Source organism: Ptiloglossa arizonensis, chromosome 13 (assembly GCF_051014685.1).
Source record: "Ptiloglossa arizonensis isolate GNS036 chromosome 13, iyPtiAriz1_principal, whole genome shotgun sequence".
Classification (NCBI taxonomy): Eukaryota; Metazoa; Arthropoda; class Insecta; order Hymenoptera; family Colletidae; genus Ptiloglossa; species Ptiloglossa arizonensis.
Genome location: NC_135060.1, coordinates 7,604,458 through 7,626,728, shown reverse-complemented (window position 1 = coordinate 7,626,728; position 22,271 = coordinate 7,604,458). Strand labels below are relative to the sequence as shown.

The 22,271-nt window shown below is 32.4% G+C and overlaps 1 protein-coding gene across 7 annotated transcripts in view; it reads left to right on the top strand.

Annotated features, from left to right (window-relative positions):
- The window catches only part of Eif4g (eukaryotic translation initiation factor 4 gamma), a 49,913-nt gene that overhangs the window by 4,335 nt on the left and 23,307 nt on the right, over window positions 1–22,271 (top strand). For 2 of the 7 annotated variants that reach the window (XM_076325845.1, XM_076325844.1), the window contains exon 1: window positions 17,049–17,674. The exons of 4 other annotated variants lie outside the window; for them this stretch is intronic. In XM_076325845.1, the coding sequence (XP_076181960.1) occupies window positions 17,344–17,674 (331 nt within the window). In that variant the 5' untranslated portion in view covers window positions 17,049–17,343. Of the gene's footprint in view, window positions 1–17,048; window positions 17,675–22,271 lie in introns of those variants that run through there. One more of the 7 variants, XM_076325843.1, reaches the window with a different exon arrangement.

Sequence of the window (22,271 nt, the reverse complement as noted above, 5' to 3'; positions counted from 1 at the left end):
AACTGTGTATCACTTTTGTAATTTATATCATTCTATGATAAAAAATAATTAAAAAAAAAAATTATCAGTAAATAATTGATCAGTACATACGATTATTGTTTGTCTTAAAACTTTGTTATTCATTCGTAGCATATTTCTATATAATTACGGTTTCACGTTTTGCTACAATATGGTGTATAATGAAAGAAATTGTTAGCCGTTAGGTTAAGATTCTACCGAGGTTGTCAAGGTCTTCTGTCTCGTCTTGTTGAGTAATGCCTGTTCATTGTAAAGGCCATCACGGACAGAATTGCATAATGCACAGGACAACCAATAAAACCGAGCTCGATGTCGAGATGCGCCAGTAATTAACTCTCTTATACATACATTTCAAAAGTGTATTCCCATATTTGTTATTTTCCTATAAAGTTTCGTCGGAAAGCGCTTTTATGGAACATAATTACATACGTGACTGTGGAACGTGATCTCGGAAAGAGATAGCAATTATGTGTACATACATTACATTTAAAACTTTAGCTTTATGTATATTTCTTCGATTTAAATGTATGAATATAACAAAGATAACGACATTGTTTCAGTGTAACGTCTTTTCGTGCGCTTGAAATATTGGTGAATGATTTTTCACAGTTGGGTATTAACCTTTTGCAAATAAGACGTTCGACTATATTGCAGCTAGTTAGAACGAAAATTGACAACAAATCAACAAGTTATAAAATCACCTCGTATAACATGTTTGATTTATACGCGCAATTATTTCATAACTTATTGAAGATACAAAAATGTTTATAAAAATGTTATTTCATATAAAAAGGAGAATATAATGTTGAATTCGAATTTTTGGTAAGATTGTTGTATGCAGAGATTTTAATGTTACCTTTATGTGTTTTAAATTTAACCAAATATTTTTATTACATCTATCGTGTTGCTTGTTGCAATACATATGTATAATATAAATGATTTATGATACAGAGACAACTGAATTAACCTACTTGTAAAACTTTTTTCTTAAAAAAATGTGGGTGAATTTACATATTTGTAAAAAAATAAGGTTTCGTAGATCTCCGTGGTATATTTTTCGAGTCAATTATTTGTATGGAAATGTGGCTTTCGCTTGCACGTGTCAATAATATTAATTTTACTTTTTTCCACTTTAGATATTTCTATGAGAATAAATTACGCAATTGTTGTTATCTTTCGTCATGACGAATGATATATAATTCTGTAGTATCTTATAATTGTCGAACTGGTCATTGAATTGGTTCATTAGTCTCCGCGAAAATTTCAAGTGTGAAATACTTTTAAATCTAAAGAAATTTTCAGCTGATCGACTACTGACAAAAATTAAGTTTAGTTTGTGTATTCGACTCGTGTCGTGCCCTGGAGTATCTTTTTGAGTAAACCAAAAATTTAATCCGTTTAATTGACTCGTAATTTATTTAAAAATTCAACTTTTTATATGATATCGATAAAATCAGTTCGAATTTTTTCGAACTATTCTATGTTTTCCATGTTACTCGAAGTATTCGTCAAATAATCGAATACTCGTCACGGTTAGATAAAGTACATTATTTCAGTAGTTGAATAGTTTGTGTATTTTGGCAGCTTAGTCTAGATTCCTTGTTACAGAAGATTTACACAAATATATAATTGAGGTTGGTTTATTATATTCTACAATATCCACGATTATATACAAAAATGTCAACTTTGTTACTTACAGAAACTATGAAGCTCTTATCGTATCAAGATATGAGTTTTGCAACGTAGACACGTTGATTCTGCAATCCAACCTGGAAACTATCCCTGGGTAGAATTTTATGTGCATTTCAGGTCATCGATTTGTCTTGTGGATCTTTTGAGCACTGTTCAATTTGAATTCTTTATTAATATGGTATAAACTCAAACTTAAAAATTTATTTTTTAACAGATTACACATGTATAGCTGAATACTGTGAAGAAACCGATTTTTGGTTTTTATGAAAAGTATGAAAATTAGATAATGTATTTCTAAAATATTACGATGAAACTTAAACGATATCGAGAAATTTTCTAGAGGTACTTTGTGAAACTATCCGAACTTAGTTACGATCATGTATTTTTTTTAAATGAAGGGTTTTTTCTTTCTTTCTTTTTTTTTTAACTTCAGAAAACCGCCAAGAACGTATAAAAATTGAATTATAATTTTAAAGAATGTGTCATATTACTTTACCTAAGAAACTTAAACATTTGCGATCGTAACTAAGCAATTACGTTATCATTTGTCCGATCGTTTTGTTTCATTTAAATCGTTAAAGCAGCATTGAGTCCATTTCAAAATATTACAAAAAAAATATGTCCGACGATGATTATCTCCAACATATTCTACAGTTTTCTGATAAATTTTTAAGTGGAATTACTGAAATGAATGTACTTTTGAATGGAAATAAATTAGGTCAGTGAACGTTAATAGTTCGCAAGAAAGAAATTCCGAAATCGATTCTTTTCGAATTCAGGCAGTAACCTTTTGAACGTAGAATTGCGCATACGAAAGACGTTCATAAAACATGAAAGAATTTCTCGTAGTTTTAAAGCTTCAAGGATTTAACTCGTCACTGATTTAAAAAATCTTATTTTTCTCATGAATAACAATTAAAATATTTTTTTGTTACAAGTCTTCGCGTCCATTAGAAACTATACTTCATAGCATTCTTCGATACGCTACCTAGTTATTTGGTTGCGTTGAAACAACACCGCAGATTTCCTTTCTCTTTCTATTTTGCGAGTAATAGTTTAGATAAGTGGTTGCCTAACGTAAGCACAGTGACTGTTAAGCATTAATCTTACCGGTTTCAAATCAACTTACGGTCGAATTGTATTACATTTAATGAAACATAACAAATAATTATTTTCAAAGTGTTAGTTCATACCTTTACAGTTTCGAAACTAAATATTACAAATGAGAATAGGAAATAGGAAATTTTTTAGAGGATATGTTTTGTAAGAAGAAGCTAATATACTAAAGAATGTTAGTATTTTGAATTATTCAAATAATTTAAACACATAGAATTTTGTTTGGCTCCTTAAACAATCGAATTATTCGAAGTATTCAAGTATCCAGTTCCGTTTGGATATTTGACCAACTTTTTCCAAATACTGGGGCAGCTCTCATTCAGTAAAATTTTGTTTAATTCTTCACGACATAAATCGTGTTCAACTTAGGATATGTTAAAGAAATTGAATATTAATCTTTAAAGTGAATTGCTATAATCCAAAATTAAATAAGAAGAAATACACATTTTAGGGAAAGTATTAGATAGATAAGTTCATCCAATGAATACTATATATCACTATGATTTGATTCTTAAATATTTGATTTTATTAATTTGTGTAATATATATACTGTTTGTAATAATTACGGGGTCGCGTTCCTGGACAATTTGGTAGAATATACCAAATTTGAAACTGAAGAAAGTATTGTAATATTTGGCGCAATAATATTTTCATTGAATGTCTAATTTTTATAGAATGCTGGAGCTTTGAAAGTGTTGATAAATCAAGGAAGTACGTCGTTACATTCTCGAACTTTTTTTACTGGTGTATTAGATGTCCAGGAGCTTCATGAATTTCAACAAATACCATGCCAAAGAGCACATTCCTAAGTTGTAAAATTGAGCATTATAGCCGAACGTTCCCGAGGCAATTCAAACGACAGCAACGACGATGACGATGTTGAACGATAACAGCTTTGGTCACGTGATTAAGAGAGACGATGGGTGAAAGGTGGCAGACGTCTGTGCATCGATTCGAATCGAAGCTAAAGTAAACGGAGAACCGGCGGAAAATGTGCATTCCTGGCAAGGCCGCTTGTACAAGAAAGAGGCCATCAGACATCCGGGGAGAAACTAACCGTACTTCGCTTGCTTCTTAGTGATCTCGTCGCTCCTTGAACGCGACCGTGTATTTACGGTCACGTTGTGCTGCTCGACTTACGAAACTATTGTCCCCTTTTTTTTATTAATTTAATTTGCACCTTTTCTTAATTTATTCAACGCAAATCTCCCGTAGAAATTGTTTCGCATTTTTTGACCTTAATTTTCATATGCTTCACGGTTTATGATATACAGGATGTTCCAATAGAAGTGATACAGCAACGAGAAGATTTTATCTGCAAAAACAAACTGATGGGATTGTGTGACACTTTTGTATACGAAGCTTCGTTTTCGAGAAAATCGATTTTGAAAATATACGAGTTACGCGTGCGCTTGATTCGTAGGTCTCAATTATATGTGCCTTTTGTGTTTATGCACGAAGAATTAGAAGTTAATAGTAAGAAAATAGTATTTCCACGTACAAATTATTATTTCTATATATTATACAAAAGCATTTATAGCATAGATGTCTACAGCGAGATCTATTAAACCGAATTTTAATAAAACGTATTCGTATCTCAAGTGGTTGCAAAATCGGTTTTATCGGATACGAAGCATCGTGTAAAACAATTTTGTTTTACAGTTTCATTTGCTTTCTGCATATAGAATCAGCCTCTTGTTTGTACACTCGGTGGGGCAAAAATACCTGATAGATGCATGAAATATGTGCGCGCATTCCGTGAGTGTAAACATATTCTTGGATCTGTACGGTGGAACAATATTTCTGTGTCGTGTTTCACTCATTGCAGAACACCCGATATACATATATTATTTAATGCAGTTCAGTACTGCAAACATAGAGTACTTTTGAGATCCATTGTGATCATAAAGAGACATATATCAGGTGACTCGTCTAATTTTATTACTTAAAATATTTTTATTAATATATAACGAAGATTTTTTACTTTTTAAAACAAGTTCAATGATCCTATAATTGAAGGTCATATATAAACGCGTAAAAATGTGGATCAATTATTTCTAACAATGTGTAAATGAAACAAAGTAATGAAACATTTTACGGAACAAAAATTATGGGGGGAAAATCTTAACTTTTATCGATAAGATTTAAAAAAACTTCATAATTTATATATATGTCAACATACGATCGAAGAAGTTTACACGTGCCCTCTTTTTTTGATAACATTTTAAATATTTATTTTTGCAATTATTCAAAGTAGAAAGTATCTGCAAAGCTATGACGTATTATGTACGTATTATGTACGTATTATGAATATTCTTTTTCTTACGTTGGAGATAATTATTCTATTATTTTGCTATATATTGCTATAAGCAATATATATAAATGCTTTACTTGTTTTATATGTAAAATTCGTTAAAAATATTTAATAACTATTAATGTCATAATTTTAAAGAAAACCATTCAGTTTTTTCAGTATTATTCGTTGGAATACATGTTTTGTATAAGTGCAAAAAGTTGAAGGGATTAGAAAAAAGTAATTAATATAATCTTGACGTTCTATCGAAAAGGAAGTCGGTTTTCTTTTATATAATCGTTGGATGTGTACGTAATTGTGTAGCTTATTGTAGAACTAATACAATTTATATGACCTCGTCAGCAATGTGGTAAAAGTCTGTGAACAGAAATGCGAATATTGGCTAAGAGTTGATTATTTAAAATTGTGTACTTAGACATTAGCATTCTAGCTGGTTATTACACATTATATGTTTTATTTTATTATTTAATTAATATAAAAATTTCTAAAGTACGTACTGCTATTTTAATAGATAGTATTAAGTTTTTTCTTTTGTATACGTTTCTCTAGATTGAATTATTTCTTTCTTTTTGATATTATCAAAGTAAAATATTAGGATAATGTGTAACGGTATTAAAATAATGAGACTTTATTTCGTGTTACTTAATGTGTTTATGGAAAATTTACGGTACTTTAACATTTTGACATTTAACACGCGCATATCGTGTTGGTTGGTAAACCAGCTTCTGAGCAGTTCCTGGTAGAAAGTGTACTTTTACGCATGGTTGAATAGTTTTTTATTTCATGAAGTACATAACATACATTAATTGTTAAAGGACTTTGCTTTTAATCATTTGTCGTTTAATCAATTTTATTATACAATAACAACAACAATTTAGCTTTATCAAAAACAGAACACCTTGTTCTCCGCTTTCCTATTACATTTATGAAAAAAATATTCAAAGTAGAAATTTAATTTTTATTCTGCTAAATTAAATTCATCATATAGAAATAAAAGAAAGAAGAGTATATGAATATTTATCTTATTTAACCTTGTTTCTGAGTTACATTTTTTGCCATATAAAAAGTTTACATATTTTCTATACAGAATATGGCTTTAATCATTTTTCCTCAGGTCTCGATTATTCGGAGGGATACGATTTTTTCAGCCTGTTAAGATATTTTATGCCGCGTTAATGTTATCCGATTTTCTATTCAGGCTGCATGGATCATCGATGATATCGTACATTAAACGTTTATAATTTTTATCTTATAATTTATATCTTATGATACTTATAAGACTGCAAGTATCGTTATCGCCAAGAAGGAAAGTTAACCTACAAATTGCTACTATAAAACAAAAATATACTTTTATTGAAAAAATTGTAATTAATAATGCTATGAAATATTTTGTGACAATATTCTCTTAATAGTGAACATCGTAAATGGCCTAAACGAGAAGTCCACTGTGGACCACCGGTGGTCCACGCAGCACGGAACGTGTCCATCGAAGTTCTACTGAGATAGTAAGCGTCGATTACAAATGTCAGATTGGAACGAGAATGATTGAAATACTAAACACAACTATAACTCAGAAACAAGGTCAGATCAGTCATACTGTTTGCATAAACTTTTTTTTATTATTTTTGTGTGCTGACTTTACTGTTGTAGTCACGTCCATATTTTATTATATATCACAAACACGTTGTATGGTACTTTTTTAAATATTTTTAGTATTTAGCTGATTTTCCAAAATTCCTGATATTTGGTTCGTTCTCCAAATATGAGATCCTTTATCTTAAGCAGCATAGTACTTGTTTTTCTCTTAGTTTACTTACCTGGAAAGTGATCATTCTGTGGTCCTTTCATTTAGCAGAAGAGCTTTCTCCTTCAAATCGCGATTAAATATCGTGCACGTTGCTGACACGCCTATTAAATCCTTGCTTTTACTACCACGTTATACCCAACACTAATGTAGCTTAAAGTGAGTCAACACGTCTTCAACTGCCCTATTATTCACCTCAAGAATTCAGTTTTATTGCCGCGTGAAAACTTTCCGAACGCACTCATTCTTTATTTATCAGTTAATCGCTAGAGTAACAATGAATACTGTCAATAAACTTAAAAGGTGTTGAACAATGTCTCAGTTATACTTGTCAAACACTACATTTTCGTGCAAGAGATAAGTAAAATCTGTATTTAGATAAAAATCTAGAGTTCACGTAGAGGAAGAATTACGGTAGCATTTTTCTTTAGATAAAAATTTTATTTATCGAGTAACAGAAAGTGCTAATCCATGCATGAATAAATAGGGTTTTAGTTAGTCATTTATTAGCTTCTAATTTAATAAAAATTAGTCATTGCCGACGAATAATAATTTATTTATTATTCTCGTTTATTATTTGCTGTGTGAATAAAATTATGCCTAACATCATTTTGAACTTCATTCTTTTGCATGAATCTGTATTCAAGTAAGCAATATCTGCGAAATACAATGTTAAATACAATCATTTCTAATTTCTTCAAGTTAAAGCTTTCTGATATTACTTTTTTTTTACTCTTAACAATAGACTTCTTTGTTATTACAGATTTCAGCATCTGTAAAACAGTTTGTGAATTGTTAGAATGTTACTATTTACTAATAGCTGCAAAACCAATTTTGTTTAATAATGAAGCAAGTATTTTACGATTGCATGTTGAATGAAGTACTTAAACAAAGCTTTAAGTTTGAATGCACGAGAGAAACAGCGTATTTTTTTGAAGAAATTATAAACCGTTCAAAGGTATTTTTCTGCGATGAAGTTGCACGATAAATATGTTTTCCGTGGAAATCTCCAAGATGGTAAAAGCAAGTGAAAAATATACATATCCGATAACAGTGGCAAGTATAATTTTTTTGAATGAATACGAATAGTCGGAACAAAGAAGTAGAGAATGACATTCAGCTTTGACTCGTAATACTTTTATTACTCCATAGAGTATCGAACTCGTGGATTACTATGCTACTTTTTATTAAACGAATAAATTATCCCGATGGAGAAACACAAATAATAAACAAATCTTCCTATACAAATATTGTAGATTAGTATCTATAGGCACTACTTTTTTTACACTGTGTATCAAACACAAGAAAGATAAAAATGATGAGCAAATGTTATTAGGTCAGTCAGTAAAACTGCTATTTCCGCTTCAGCAACGTCATTCTGCGTAACTGTGTACTCGGGCATGCTTATGTACAATCCTGATTAGAGAAGTTGAGATGTAGAATGCATGCATGCTCGTATGTGACATTCATAGTATGTCGCAACAATGTTTCTCATCTTAATATTATTCAAAGCGTCCGTTTTAAATTCGGATTCAATATTAACCACAAGCAACCAATCGAGAATGTAACTGAAATTGTTAATTAAACGTAGAACTGAATATACGAGGAAAATTAAATACAAAATGTCAAAGGCCATTTCTATTCGCATTTAGGGTTACATAATTTATCGTAAATAAAAATTGAATATTTCGATTATTTAAGGATCACTGATGAAAAATGTGTATTGCTATTATATAAGCAATTACATTTATAAGTTTCTTAAAAGTCAATAATTTTGAGTTATTCACTTTTTTACCGACCGAGTTGATGAAATTCGTTTTAACTGTTTCCGTGTAGGTGGCAGTATACCGCTGCGTATTATAAGTTGTTTCATTACAATTTTTAAAAGCAGTACTTGTTCAATTTATACGCATATTTTTCATTTGTATATATACAAATATTCACTATTCTGCATAAGGTTAAGGAAGGCGTTCACGTTTTTTATAAGACAGGTTAATCTACAGTCCTAGTTCAGGGGTAGGGACCTTTTAGAATTGAAAGACGGCACATCATCTTACGCATCCCTCGTAAGGTCACATGCTTTGTGTATAGTCAATTTTGCCAAAATTATAAAGACACATTTACCTGGTTATAAATTAATGTTTTTTTACAAATTTACAAACGAGCGAAGTTTGTTAGTCTATATCTTTCTTTTGTGTATTGTCCACGAACCAAATAAAAAAAGGGTCACTAACCATACTAACCATAGAGCAATAAATAGATTGATAAAATCGATTAATTTTTTAAAACTGTGCTTGAAAGATAACAATTTTTTAATTTTAATTTATTAATCATACGTCGTTTGATAAAATTTATTTTATAAATAAAGAAGATAAATACCAAATATTTCAAAAAGCCACAGATTCCCATCCCTGTTCATTCGTATTTATGCTTCGTTTATAAAAAAGAAAAAAAAAATTTTCTGAATCTGATTTTAAATGTTTACATTTTATGATACGTTCTCTTCTAGAAATGATTTTACACAGAGAAGGAAGAATATGAAAATGCTAGGAGAATGGACAAACATTTGAAATAAATTAAAGGTAGACGTGCCTACAATAGTAATTGGTGTAACTTTTACACTGGTATGTTTACTAATAGATTAAATACGAACAAATGATTTAGAAGTCGGTAGGTCGATAACACTATGTCGTGTTTATGTGTATTTTATACGCCACGGTCCTGCCTCCGCTCTTGACCACGGTGTCTTCCTCAGTATAGTTGGACGTCTCAAGGGACACAACTTGAGTCGTTTCAGGGTTAGGATGCAGTAACGTATAACGTGGCGACACTAAGGGTGGTACAAGAGAGCGAGGTAGATGGATGATGTCAGAGGCAAAGAGTATAACGGGATAAATTGAATACAAGTAGTATTAGTATCTTCGACTTACAACTGAGGTACTTATTTCAATTGACGTATTCTGTAATAAAACTTAAATATATGAAGATTAATTTATGTCGGTTGTTTTATTATTTGCCAGTCACATTTATGTTTGACATATCTTGCATGAAATTGGAGTTACGACCAAAGTTACTGAACGAAACTCCGTCGTAAGTCGAGGAGTACCTGTATAAGAGAGAAAGCGACAGAGGGTAGAAGATCGAGTTCGTGGGCATGCAGGGGTGGTAGGTCGTTGCCCGGCTGAGGGAAGGGGGAAGGCCGGTAAATATCGACCCTCCCTTCACGGAGACTCTCTATCTCCATCCAGACATTCGTTGCCTCATGTTACTCCTTTCCTTTGCGTTGCGATCGGCCTTTTTCCTCTCGCAGGCTTGTAACCTCCTACCAAACGCCCACGTAGAGAGGAGAGTACTACTGCTCTCACACCACGAGATCTCCATGCTACCTTTCCAAGGTCAACGGCTTGATGGCTCAAAGACCCTTGGAAACCGACTTGGACTATGGTCCACGGCGTGTGCACCTTCTATCTACTTTCTTCTCATTCTTTGGTTTTGTAACAATCTCATAGACTCTATAACGCAACGTATATTTTTGATGAATGTCGAATATCGAAGATAGAAAATAATATCTTAGCGTGTATCTCGATATGTCGGTCATCAACGACATAGTGTATAGCATTTAAAAATTTTCATTCGTCAGATTACCAGTTACGATTAATAATGAAAAATAGGCACGAAATAGCAGATAAGAGACACTCTCATAAACAAAATTTCGTTAGATTAAGTATCACAATCCAGTTACACAATTACCTGAACCTGCTGTGACCAACAATGTTTTTTTCTTTTTTATTGTACAACGTGTCCTCTTTAAAATACGCATATCTTTTATCCGATACATTTTTTTGTGAAACCTCTATTTTTCAAGATATTTAGAGAAACATCTACAAAATGATTATCTTCCAAAATCTAAAAAGTTTCGATATTCTTCTTCATCTACTTTTCGCATTTGTTTTTGATTTTGCAGAAGTCTATTTTCTTGTATGTAGACATAAGTTACTCATAGCTTGAATCTCATCGAAAAGCTCTACAGATCAAAGCGGAAGTAGTTTAGAAGATGTTGTATTGTTAACCACATTTATGCAGTTATTAATTTATTATGAGTTAAATATGGAATATTTAACAGTTGAAAAAATAATTGAAATCATTTTTATTTATCGTGAATCAAGACAAAATATTGATGAGGCTGTTAATTTGTATGCATTACGGTATCTTGGAAGAGGATACCCATTATGTCGTTCATTTTACTGTGTAATTAAACAATTTTCTTAAAATGGTAATGTACATATGGAAATGAAGTTTGTGTGTTAGTTGCAGTTCCTCACAATCTATATGTGAGTATTCATTCAATCTCTTGTAGTTCTAAAATATTTCAAATTAATTTTCAGAAAATTTTAAAGCGTCATAAGTTACACCTATACAAAGTGTTCTTAGGTTAAGAATTTCACGAAAATGATTTGCAAAGTTTGAGTGTCACTTTGTAACTGGACCCGCGATCAAAAACAAATCAATTAGGATTTTATTCTCTAATTTCCTGACCGACCAAAAACTAATAATACCATTTGAATCTCCTCTCAAAATTACGAAAGACATATTCCATCTTGTTTTTAATGTCTACGAGATATTTCGTTATGTCAATTTAAATGAGACACCTTCTACCTGCATATATCTTTTTTTTTTTTAATATAATTACACTTGTTTCTGAATATAACATTATCTCCCAGAATTTCACAGAAAATATTAACATAATTGTAAACATCAACGCAATTGAATGAACCAAGGGAAATTTCTGGATGTTATTGAAGTCCGTGTATATCTATAATAATTATCAATGAATCATCGCACGCTTTGAAAAAGTTTGTGACCGTGGTCGATTTCTTTGAATTCTTTTGGCAAGCATGAGTCAGTAACAGCTATGTTTTCACCAGAGGACTTTGAACTAGTGCGTCGTGTCTGGGCCGAAACGTTTGAACCCAGACAGCTGAAGGTTGCCTGAGGTTACAGGTCTAACTTCGCTGCTTCTCCCCTTTTGCTATTCGACTACAGACGTTTCGTGCGTATTCGACGCACATAGCTTACCTCTCCCTCTTATCCCCGAAATCTTCGGTTTTTCTTCTGTCTAACCGGCCAGACGTTCTTCCCTCCCACCATCGGCAACTTCGGCTCCACCCTCTCCCTGTTCGACCCCCACCTCAATCACCATTTGAAAAATATGCGACGCACACGTATGTGTACATACTATATCGTAGAAGCGAAATGTACGTGCGTACTTACTAATTCTTTTACTTAACGCTTTGTAAAGGATCCAAGCTTGCATATTTACAATTTTAGTGCTTAGAAAACATGGATTACATTCGTTTCAATTTAGTCACAGTATTACTTTAATCTTATGCGTTTATTTAGATTTATTTAAATTTATTTTATCCCCCAAATTGCTATTTCTTAAATTTAAAACTCAATATATTTTATCAGTTGTTTCAAACACTTTCTTAGTTTTATGTTGAATATCTCATGAGTCAACGGTGACGACGAGTATATCTTTCTTATCAATGTTGAACCAAGGGAGAAAGAAAGTAAAATTGAATACACGGTCTCTCGTTTTAATCTTTCGATACGAGTACAATCTCAGACACTGTTGGTGGTCGTTTAAACAAAAGGTTTATACGAAAGTTATGTCTTCCCCTTTACAAGGGGGACATTCTACAATTAATGTAGTCATATATTTTTCTCATTTAGATTTGTTACAAATAAATTTAACGACCTTATGATATGTAAGAACATTCAAGGTCAAAAATGAATTAATGATTGGTATTATACTTTCAAAACTTAATGCAGAAATTAAAAATTGCTTTAAACCTCGACGTTACTTACAAACACAAAATAAATATTTCAAGTCTACCGTGATTTTATGCAACAAAAATAGAAATACACTTCAAATCTCGAAAACAATTTCACTTGCAATAAAATTATGCTGATTTATAATATTTCTGTCTTGAAATAATATAACTTTCACGTAAAATATTCTTTTAACCAGTAAATAAATCCGATGATAATTGTATTGAAAAATTAAAATGGGATGCCTTATGTTGAATTTAGGATGATCATATTTCTAAGGACTAAAATCTTTTGAAAGCTCCATAGAGAAACTTAAATTTTAATTTCGCATAGGATCGATCACCGTGATCTTTAATCAAGATTAAATTTGATCAATGACAGTCAAGCAGATGGGGTATAATTATAATGTAATGCAATAATAGCGACACAATATCCTTCAGTGTGTTGTACTTTTATTACCGAATGAACGATCCCCGAATTTGACTGTCTAAATTACATTTTCGTTGCATTTCCTACTTCCGAGATGTAGGTCACGCACTCCCCTTCTTGCACCTATCCTAGACAAGCGAATCTAGGCTGTGGGCAGTACCGGGTGCATATAGGTATCGATCGTTGAACGGCGTTGCTGCAGTCTGGCCTGGTGCACCGGCGAAACTGGGTTACCCACCTAACCTATACCCACGATTCCGCGGATCTTGTTCCTCGTCTCAACGAAGCCAAGCACGCCTCCTCGTGTTTCTGTAACCCACGCGTTCGTGCATTTTCGCCCACGCATGCACAGGCTCGTGTATCTTCGTGACTCCTCGCTCTTTTCTTACTTCCTCAGTTTATTCGGTCTTGATTGTCATTAAGAAATACATTCTTCTTCTCTTCTTTTCTTCTGCAGTAATAACAAGAAACAACATTCACTACTAGTAGTGTAACATCTACTGCAATCATAGGATTCTTTCGATTTATCGAATTAATTGTTCGTTGCTATGTATTGAAATATTTGAGTTGTAAATGAGAAAATTCTACTATTTTATTGTTTTTTTTTTTTTTTTTTTTTTATTAACCATAGAAAAAAATAATATAAGTAATTTTTAAAAAAGTGTGAGCGTATATTGATAAATTTCTGATTAATTAATGTCTTCAATTAAAAGAATAAGGAATTGTGTATTGAAACATGTTTCTTATTTTTGTGTAATGTGCAAAATATTTTCAAAATCATGTTAATATTATTAATATTGAATATGAAGTATGTAATAATGTTAAGAGACATTAACATGCAATATTATAATATAATCTCTGTAATAAGATTTACAATCTTATTATACATCTATAATACCACTTTCTGCTGTTTCGTAAACGTTAAGTACTTACACACATCATAAAAGTATTATGAGCAAAAAATATGGCTAAATTTTTTTCAAGTTATTGTAGAAAATTTCATAGTTAATTACTTATTTTTAACAATACCGATACTTTCACATTGTATATTCATTCACACGAAATGCAGTGGCATTAAAGTGAGGGTGTAGAAAATTGGACTTGATCTTTGAGCATAATTATAGTAATTTTTAAATATTTGCATTCAAAGAACATTAATACCTATAACTTGTTCATACATTAACAATACAAATTGTTTATCAGTATTTTATTATTCGTATTAAGGAGAGTTTGCTCACACCTATTCAATTTGTTTAATGATTACCAAACTAATAAAAATAGATTAATTTATTATTAATTGATAACGATTTTTAAATTTATTTATTCTATATTAATTCTTCAACTAAGGATATTAACTTATAACGGAAAATAAAAATATACATTTTTGGAAATTTTAAAGGATAATTATTCTGTGTAATAATACAATTGATCCTTACAGTAGTACAAAATACGAACAAACGGGTGACATCTCGTGGCAAAGTTAAGGCGAATAGGCTATATGCGCGCATGCACAAAGCTGCACGTCACCTTACCCTCAAGTATCGTGGGGCTGCGCCTACTGCATTCATACGAGTTGAAGGGTCTGCTGTGTCGACGTCCATTACGCATGCGCAGGGCTTTGCACTCTGTTCACTGGCTGCGCACGCGGCTGTACCTTCGACTCGGTGTGGGTTTGGTGTTTGACTACTTTTCAGGACCGTACCGTAATATGTGTACTTAAGATTTTTAATGCTTAATTTTCTCAGTATTTGGAATAATATAACTTTGTACTTCGACATTAAATGCATACACATTTTATAAAATAACCAAACATATTCATATTTATAAAATTAAAAAAAATTATTTTAATGATTTATGGTTTCAAAATTGATGTATTTGAAATTATTTAATTATAAATCGTACAAATTGTTTGCTATAGGAAAATTGCATTATAGATGTAGTAATTTAATAAGTAATAAATTAATGAAACTACTTTCTTAATTATTTTTGGTACTATAATATTATAGAAAACCTGGAAATTTGTGATTCGTTTCAAGTTACCAGTTTTCTAAAAATTTTTTTTAAAGTTGTCAAACAACAAAGGGTACTTTTGAGATCAATGCACGATCCTGCCGCTCCTTAGTTGCAAAGCGAAGCGGGTAGGGGGCCACGGGTCGCGATTCGTAGGTCGTGCGAGAAGGACTAGCCTGCATCAGTCTACGCCGCGTCCCTTGCAAAAGGGTACGCTCGTCTTCACGTTTTCGTTATTTTACTTCTCCCCTATTCGGGTTAACACAATATACACCTATAAACGCTTACTTTAAATATACATTAAAGTGGAGTGCAATACCAAAAAAAGTAGATCCTTGAAACGAAAGGATAACATCGTGGACAACCTCATGGTGTCGGTGAAAGAATCTCACGCAACCTAGGAACGACTTGACGCCGTTTCGATGCCGTCGTTTCAATTCTCAGCTTAATTTTAAACTTGCTTATCGTACACATTTTCTGGATATTTAACGTGTGTGTCATCGAAACTTGGTAGTTACGGGCCGGTGTGCGCATCGTGCCGCGAATATTTCGCTCTTTTATCTACAACACTTTTTATCGTTCACATAAATTTCGATACGGAGAAAACTACATAGAACGCGCGGCTCGGTACTTTTCGGCACGCGACCGAATACATCCGATCATCGGTCTCGAGACTTTCCTCTAGTGATCCAATAGGAAAGAAAGAACGTGCAAAGAAGAAAATTTGAAGGAATCTGGTTACTTAAACGGATTCTTGCATTGCTGATTTCGTTCAGTGATACATCCTCGGTAGACATAACCTGTATGCACTCCATGAACAGGAAGTTTCCCATGGTAGGAGTGGGCGGTGCGAAGAGGGAGACGCCGGTCGAGCCTTAAATATCGATTTTGGCATGCAAGAGGTACGATAGTCGTCCGTTTCAGCGTGTCTCCTACCTTTGTGCATCTCCACGCTGACAAGTTTTGACAGTTGAGTGCGGGAGTAGTGCATCAAGAGGAATCGCGTGCATTTATACGAAACAAAAACAATATGGTGGCGCGGTATTTTCGAGCCGAAAATTAAATACACAGTGAATAGTGTTTTCAAATGATGGAATTCAATGTGTGAATTAATTTCAATTTTTTAAAAGTGCTTGATGAAAATGTCGTTCTCGGATCGTCGCGTGTACAGACATTTCGTCTATAAAACGCGTTTGAGGCAGCAAAATTCGGTGACTATCGATCGATCATCTCATTAATGTTGACCAAGACACTTTATTTCTTTCGTTTCGATACCATTCAACGGTAATTTCTTCGCTTTTCGAATTTTTACACGTAAACAATTCGATCTACGTTTGTCGAGGATATTCTTCTTAAAAACATGTCCTTTGATGCTTTCAACGTTCTTTAACATAACAAGTGAAGTCTGAAAATAGTAACCGATCAGAGAAAGAGAATATAATATAAAAATATCGAAGAAAAAAACGATTTAAATACGATACGTATATACGACAAAATAAATTTTCAGAATACGCCAAGAGAAAAATAAATCAACGAAACTGCCAGTGTCTTCAAAGATTGAATGACCTCATTAACTTTAGGGCATCGTCAGCTATCATGATACCCAAATTGCATTTCTAAGACTCTTTGTTGCGTTTGCCGATCAAGTAGATGATGACATCATGGTGCAACATTGCCGATTGAGAAGTCCATGGACAACGGAGGTAGTGTTGGTTAGATATCGATAAGCCCTTTGCACTTGACACCGTTGTCCATTTTTCAATACACCGAAACTGTGACCAGCCTTAAGCTAATTAAAAACGAAAATAATAATAAGAAGAATTTTTATGACGTAACAATAACGGCGTGCTTTTACAGTCGCGCGACATTTTAAGAACGTGAACGAGCGTACATATGGAATAAAATAAAAATTATCTGTGTAATTTGACATAACAACGTTCGTACTGCATAATTTTTCCAGTAATCGTATTCACGAATAATAATAGTTCGTTGAATTCTGACATGTACGTCATTTGAAAAAGGAACCCTCGAAATTATTGACGCATCATTTTATTCGAGTTTAAACCAACTATTTTGGCCAAGATACGTTACTGACACTGGATAAAGAGAAAAAACTAAATCAGGAAGAATGGTTTCGAGATATGGCGTCTCGAAGGAGGGCGCAGTGGGTGTTGCCGTAGGTGTAGGACCTATGCACTGTCTCCTACCACATTGTGGGGGACCGCATCACCATCATCACCTTCCGGCCCCCCATCCTCAAAATCCGCAGCCAGGTCACAATCACCACGTGCATTCGGCCCATCAGCCACCACCCTCGCCAAGTCCTCACCTGAATCATCAGCTGAGCCATCATCAACTGACAGTCAATATTAACCATCTGAGTCATCAGCAACAACAACAGCAACAAACTCAGCATCAGCAAGCACCGCCGCAGTATCGTGTCGTCACTGCAAATATCAGTAAGTAGGAGTATGGAAGGACAAATGAGCAATGAAAATTGTAATGAAAATTTAACAATGAGAAATATTTTTTTCATGTAGCCGACAGCTTCTTCTAAAATAAAATATGTTTTATAATTTCTAGTGATAGATTTTGGAATTTATCAAATTATAATTATTAACCCTTTTGGTGTTAAAATTCGAATGTATATCGTACACTGTGTGAAAAAAAATTTTGGAATTGTGTTTGTTCATCATATTTACCGAACGCGTATAGGCGTTTACCGCAGAGGTTAGACCGATAGACTGTGCGTTTATATGCGCCGCCCATAGCATCTAGAGGGTTAAACATTGACCTCATTCTCTCTGAACATTTTTGGTGGGTTTTGCTCGTTAAAAAATTGGTCATATGAAACGAAACACGTGTCATTAAATATACACGTGCAACAAACAACTAACCGAATAGTTTCCTAAAAGATTCAATTGCTTATCGATGGGTTCATCGATTGTTCGATATTATCATCGGTAAACAGATACATTATCGGTATCTGTTAAAAAAAAGTAACATAACGTTGCTTGTATCGTTAATGCATATGTTTGAGCTCTTTAGAATCTTATCAAACTCGTTCACCTTATTTTTTGAATAATTTTGTGTACTTCCAATTTTTAATTGTTCTTTTTGATATCATACTTCGTATCATGTCATCTTAAAAAGTAACAAGGAAAATAATATGATATACAATTTACAATTGTTAATATTTCAATTTAATAATAACTAGTAGTAGAAGATATGTTCCATACATTACTAAAGGTATAAAGCCTAATATCGTTTGATATGGAAAGTTAATATTTGTATTATAGTATAACGATACAAGTTCGAAAATACATAATAAAAATTCTATCAGTTCTCTTTTTGCATCAAATGTAAAAGATATCTTCAAAGCGCGCAACATTTGTTACCAAGTGGATAATTCTCCACCAAACGTTATTTTCATGCAAAATTTTTGTGCAAGTTCGAATAGAAAAATTAATGTTTTTCTATCATGATTATTTGAAATATATTCTTGCATGCACTTCAACTACATGAGAGCTTAATCTTGATTTGCTCCATCATGGACATATATTTTCGTGACCAATGGAAGCATTGTCTCGAATTCAGATTTTATTTTGCATTACTTCTATATATCGTTTATAGTTTTTATTTGTCCTTTGGAGATTGATGTCTTCAAATAGAAATTCCTGGGTTTAGTATAGCTTTAAAATTATTCAATACAGTTTTTACTAGTTAGTAATCACACAAGATTCATTCTCCCTTTTTATCTCAATCATTAAATGTTTCCCTGCGTGACAATGCATATGTGATTGTATGTGTATATACATGCCGAGTACCTGTGCGTATAAAGGAGGTGTACGTACATACATGAAGCCCGTTATTTTCGAGCACACTGGAGGTAGTTAATTTGACCTGGTGGCCTATCTGTCAGGAGTCGAATCGTTTGCGTCTATTTGCAGATACACGGCCAAGCTCAGCTTGTACTGAATAATCTTTGCGAAAATAAGTTCACGATATTCCACTCATAGTATTAAATGGTATATCATTTTACAATCATTTTCGTTGCTTATAATTTTTCGATCATTTATTTTATTTAACAAAATTAATTCAAGTCGAATAGTACAGTTGTAAACGTATTACATACAATATATAAAAATTTTTTGTGAATTCCCTCATTCATTTGATACAACAGCATTTTCATCGCGTTTCCTAATACTATATTACTCTTGTGTCGAGATAACAAGTTTTGTTAATATAGTTTCGGTTAGTGAATACTGGTGATCTACGAATGGTTACCATATCGATATATCGGATAGTTTAGTATTTAGGTTAGTCCTTAGCGCCCCTGGGCGGCATTGTAGACAATTCACGATATAGGTCAATCGATAAAATGCTTTCTACCTTGTACAGTCGCGAAGGTACGTTCGATTCTTTCTTCTTGCATGATACGTCTCGCCGCGATGACGCCAACCTTTTCTCTGCTGTAACGTTTCAAGAAATTCCAGTAATGACAAATAATTTTGTCATATAGATATTTGAAAAACTTCTAATTCATTCAATGGTAATTTTTATTTATGTAGGTACTTTTTCTAATTTACAAGACTATAGCAAAAATAAAAATTTGAATACATCGTATTATTTTTGTATGTTCTTACATACAGCCATTAATCCAAAAGATTCTCTGTAAAAGTGTCATATTTGATTTTGTAACTTATTTTTTATGTATCTGTTATAGTGCATTCAAAGTTCCAGAATGATAATTTGCCTCAGATATACAAAAACTATGTTAACAAATAATATGATTGTTATAAATTTTTTAATCTTCAATAAATTACATTTTTGCATCTCTCGCTGTAAAACGTACAGTAACCTTTTGTTATATGTATATATTTTTTATATTTTATAACACTTTCATTTGATGTTTCCTTAATCAAATAATTCTTATTTCTTCCTTTCATGGCATTTACTACCGTTACAATTATTCAACAATTACTAACAATATATGGATATCAGCTTTAAGAATATATTGTATAGTTTTTTAAGCATTTAACACAAATGACACTCATTTTGTTTATAATAACACTGTTCAATAATTGATAATTTATATTATGAGTTGTGAGTACTAATGAATAATTATATTGGAATTTTACTTTCCGAGAGTATCACAGCATTGAAATATCGTATTTCTACGTTTATCACTTCGGTGTGTCACTGTCTTCTATTAGTCGCCACGTGGTCGATGTGTGATCGTTCTAACCTAACTTCTACTTTCATGTGTATTATCTTCGAACATGGTTTCTCTCGAGGCTAATTTCTTCGAATTATTTTCAAATTATGCTGGTTCGTTGAACCATTATAAACGAAATCAATGTATAAGATATACATTTCATAGTATCTGCGTATTATATCATGATTTATTGTTGGAAGTAGGGGAGTGGAAAAAATCGTAGTAGAGAGAGGGAAGGAATTGGCACCGGAAATGACGTATTGCATACTGTATTGTATTTTCCAGGCCACGTTCTTTCATTCTGTTGATATACGCATGTATACGTCTTAGATCGACTATAACAGAAATACATTCGTTTACTAATCATATGCTTTACAAGCAATTAGGAATAGTATTGTTAAAATCTCTCTAGTATAAAAGTATGACTATAAATGAATTGTCATTAAACAATTGTATTACGTATAAACTTCATAAATTATCTCATCATGATACAAATTATTTTAATACAAATAAAATACTATCGAGGTGTAAAAAATTTTAACTATTTTTCGGGTTGTGAAATATCAGTCTGTTTTAAAGTATGTTCACAGATAAATTTTTATATAATTGCTTTCAAAAAATCACTTTATCATTCAATTAAATTTTAATGAATAGAAATAGAATTTCTAAATTCAACAGGACCATAAATGTATCTATAATTTACGTGTTTTCATGATACTTAACACGATCCTGACGATGGAGTTCGGCCTCGCCCCCCTTTCGTGGCAATCAATGCACTCACGGGACTACAGATAGCAGCACTACTCTGGCCCCTGCCCACATGTGCAAAGATGGCCGTTTGCGAGGCCGTCTTCTCGGTTTCTTTGCTCACGTTCGAGCGTTCCTGTCACCTCATTGTTCTTTCGTTGTAAAGATATATTTGTACAAATAGGTATAGCCTTTACGTGACGAAAAACGATAACCAGCTTCGTGCCGATCTTTAACGGTGAGCAATGAAGTATCTATATTTTTTTTTGTTCCTTTCTCTGTCTCTGTATCCTTAATGTATTTTCTCGTTATAAATTCGTAGCATGTGGTGAAAATATTTTTCACATTCCATGAAAATTACACATTTTCAGTGCGTTACATTAGCGCAAATTTTCAGTTTTCTCCTCAGATAAAATAATTCTAATATGGAATATTTTGGTAATACATGTAACCGATTGCACTGCATCTCTTAGACGGCGACGACGTGTCAAGCGATGTCATGCAATTCCACGCATAATCGCTTTCACGAGTAATTCGTTTAACGACAGAATGGCGAACGTAGCACGGTAGGAAAATATCACGCATATGCGAATCTCTCGGTACAACGAACTCTATTTTTTTGTCTTTTTTTTTACATCACAAAAACGAGTACGTCTAATGAGTAAGATAAATCATGATAATAAAGGATAAGTGCATTATTATCATTATGTATTTCGTAATAACTACCGATACATCAACTGACTATGTTGATTTATACATATAAGTCTCTTTTTTATATTATAAATATGCTTACAAATAAGATAAAAATTGTATTTTTTAATTTCACGGCACTTATAGTGTATATGTAAATGATTAAGCAACAAAGAATAATCATGTTTGTATTTAATTTGATGAATTTATATTAAAAAGGTCAATTTGTTTAATGTAGCAGTGAAATGTAGTTAAAATTGAAATATATTCGATGTAGGAACTTAAAAAAAAATGTTTGATATGGTATGTGGTTCAAGTGTATTTATTTTGTGTATAATATGAAATAAAAATGTAAGATGCAAGTTCTCTACTTTTTAAGTTACTCTTCTTGAGGTACTTGT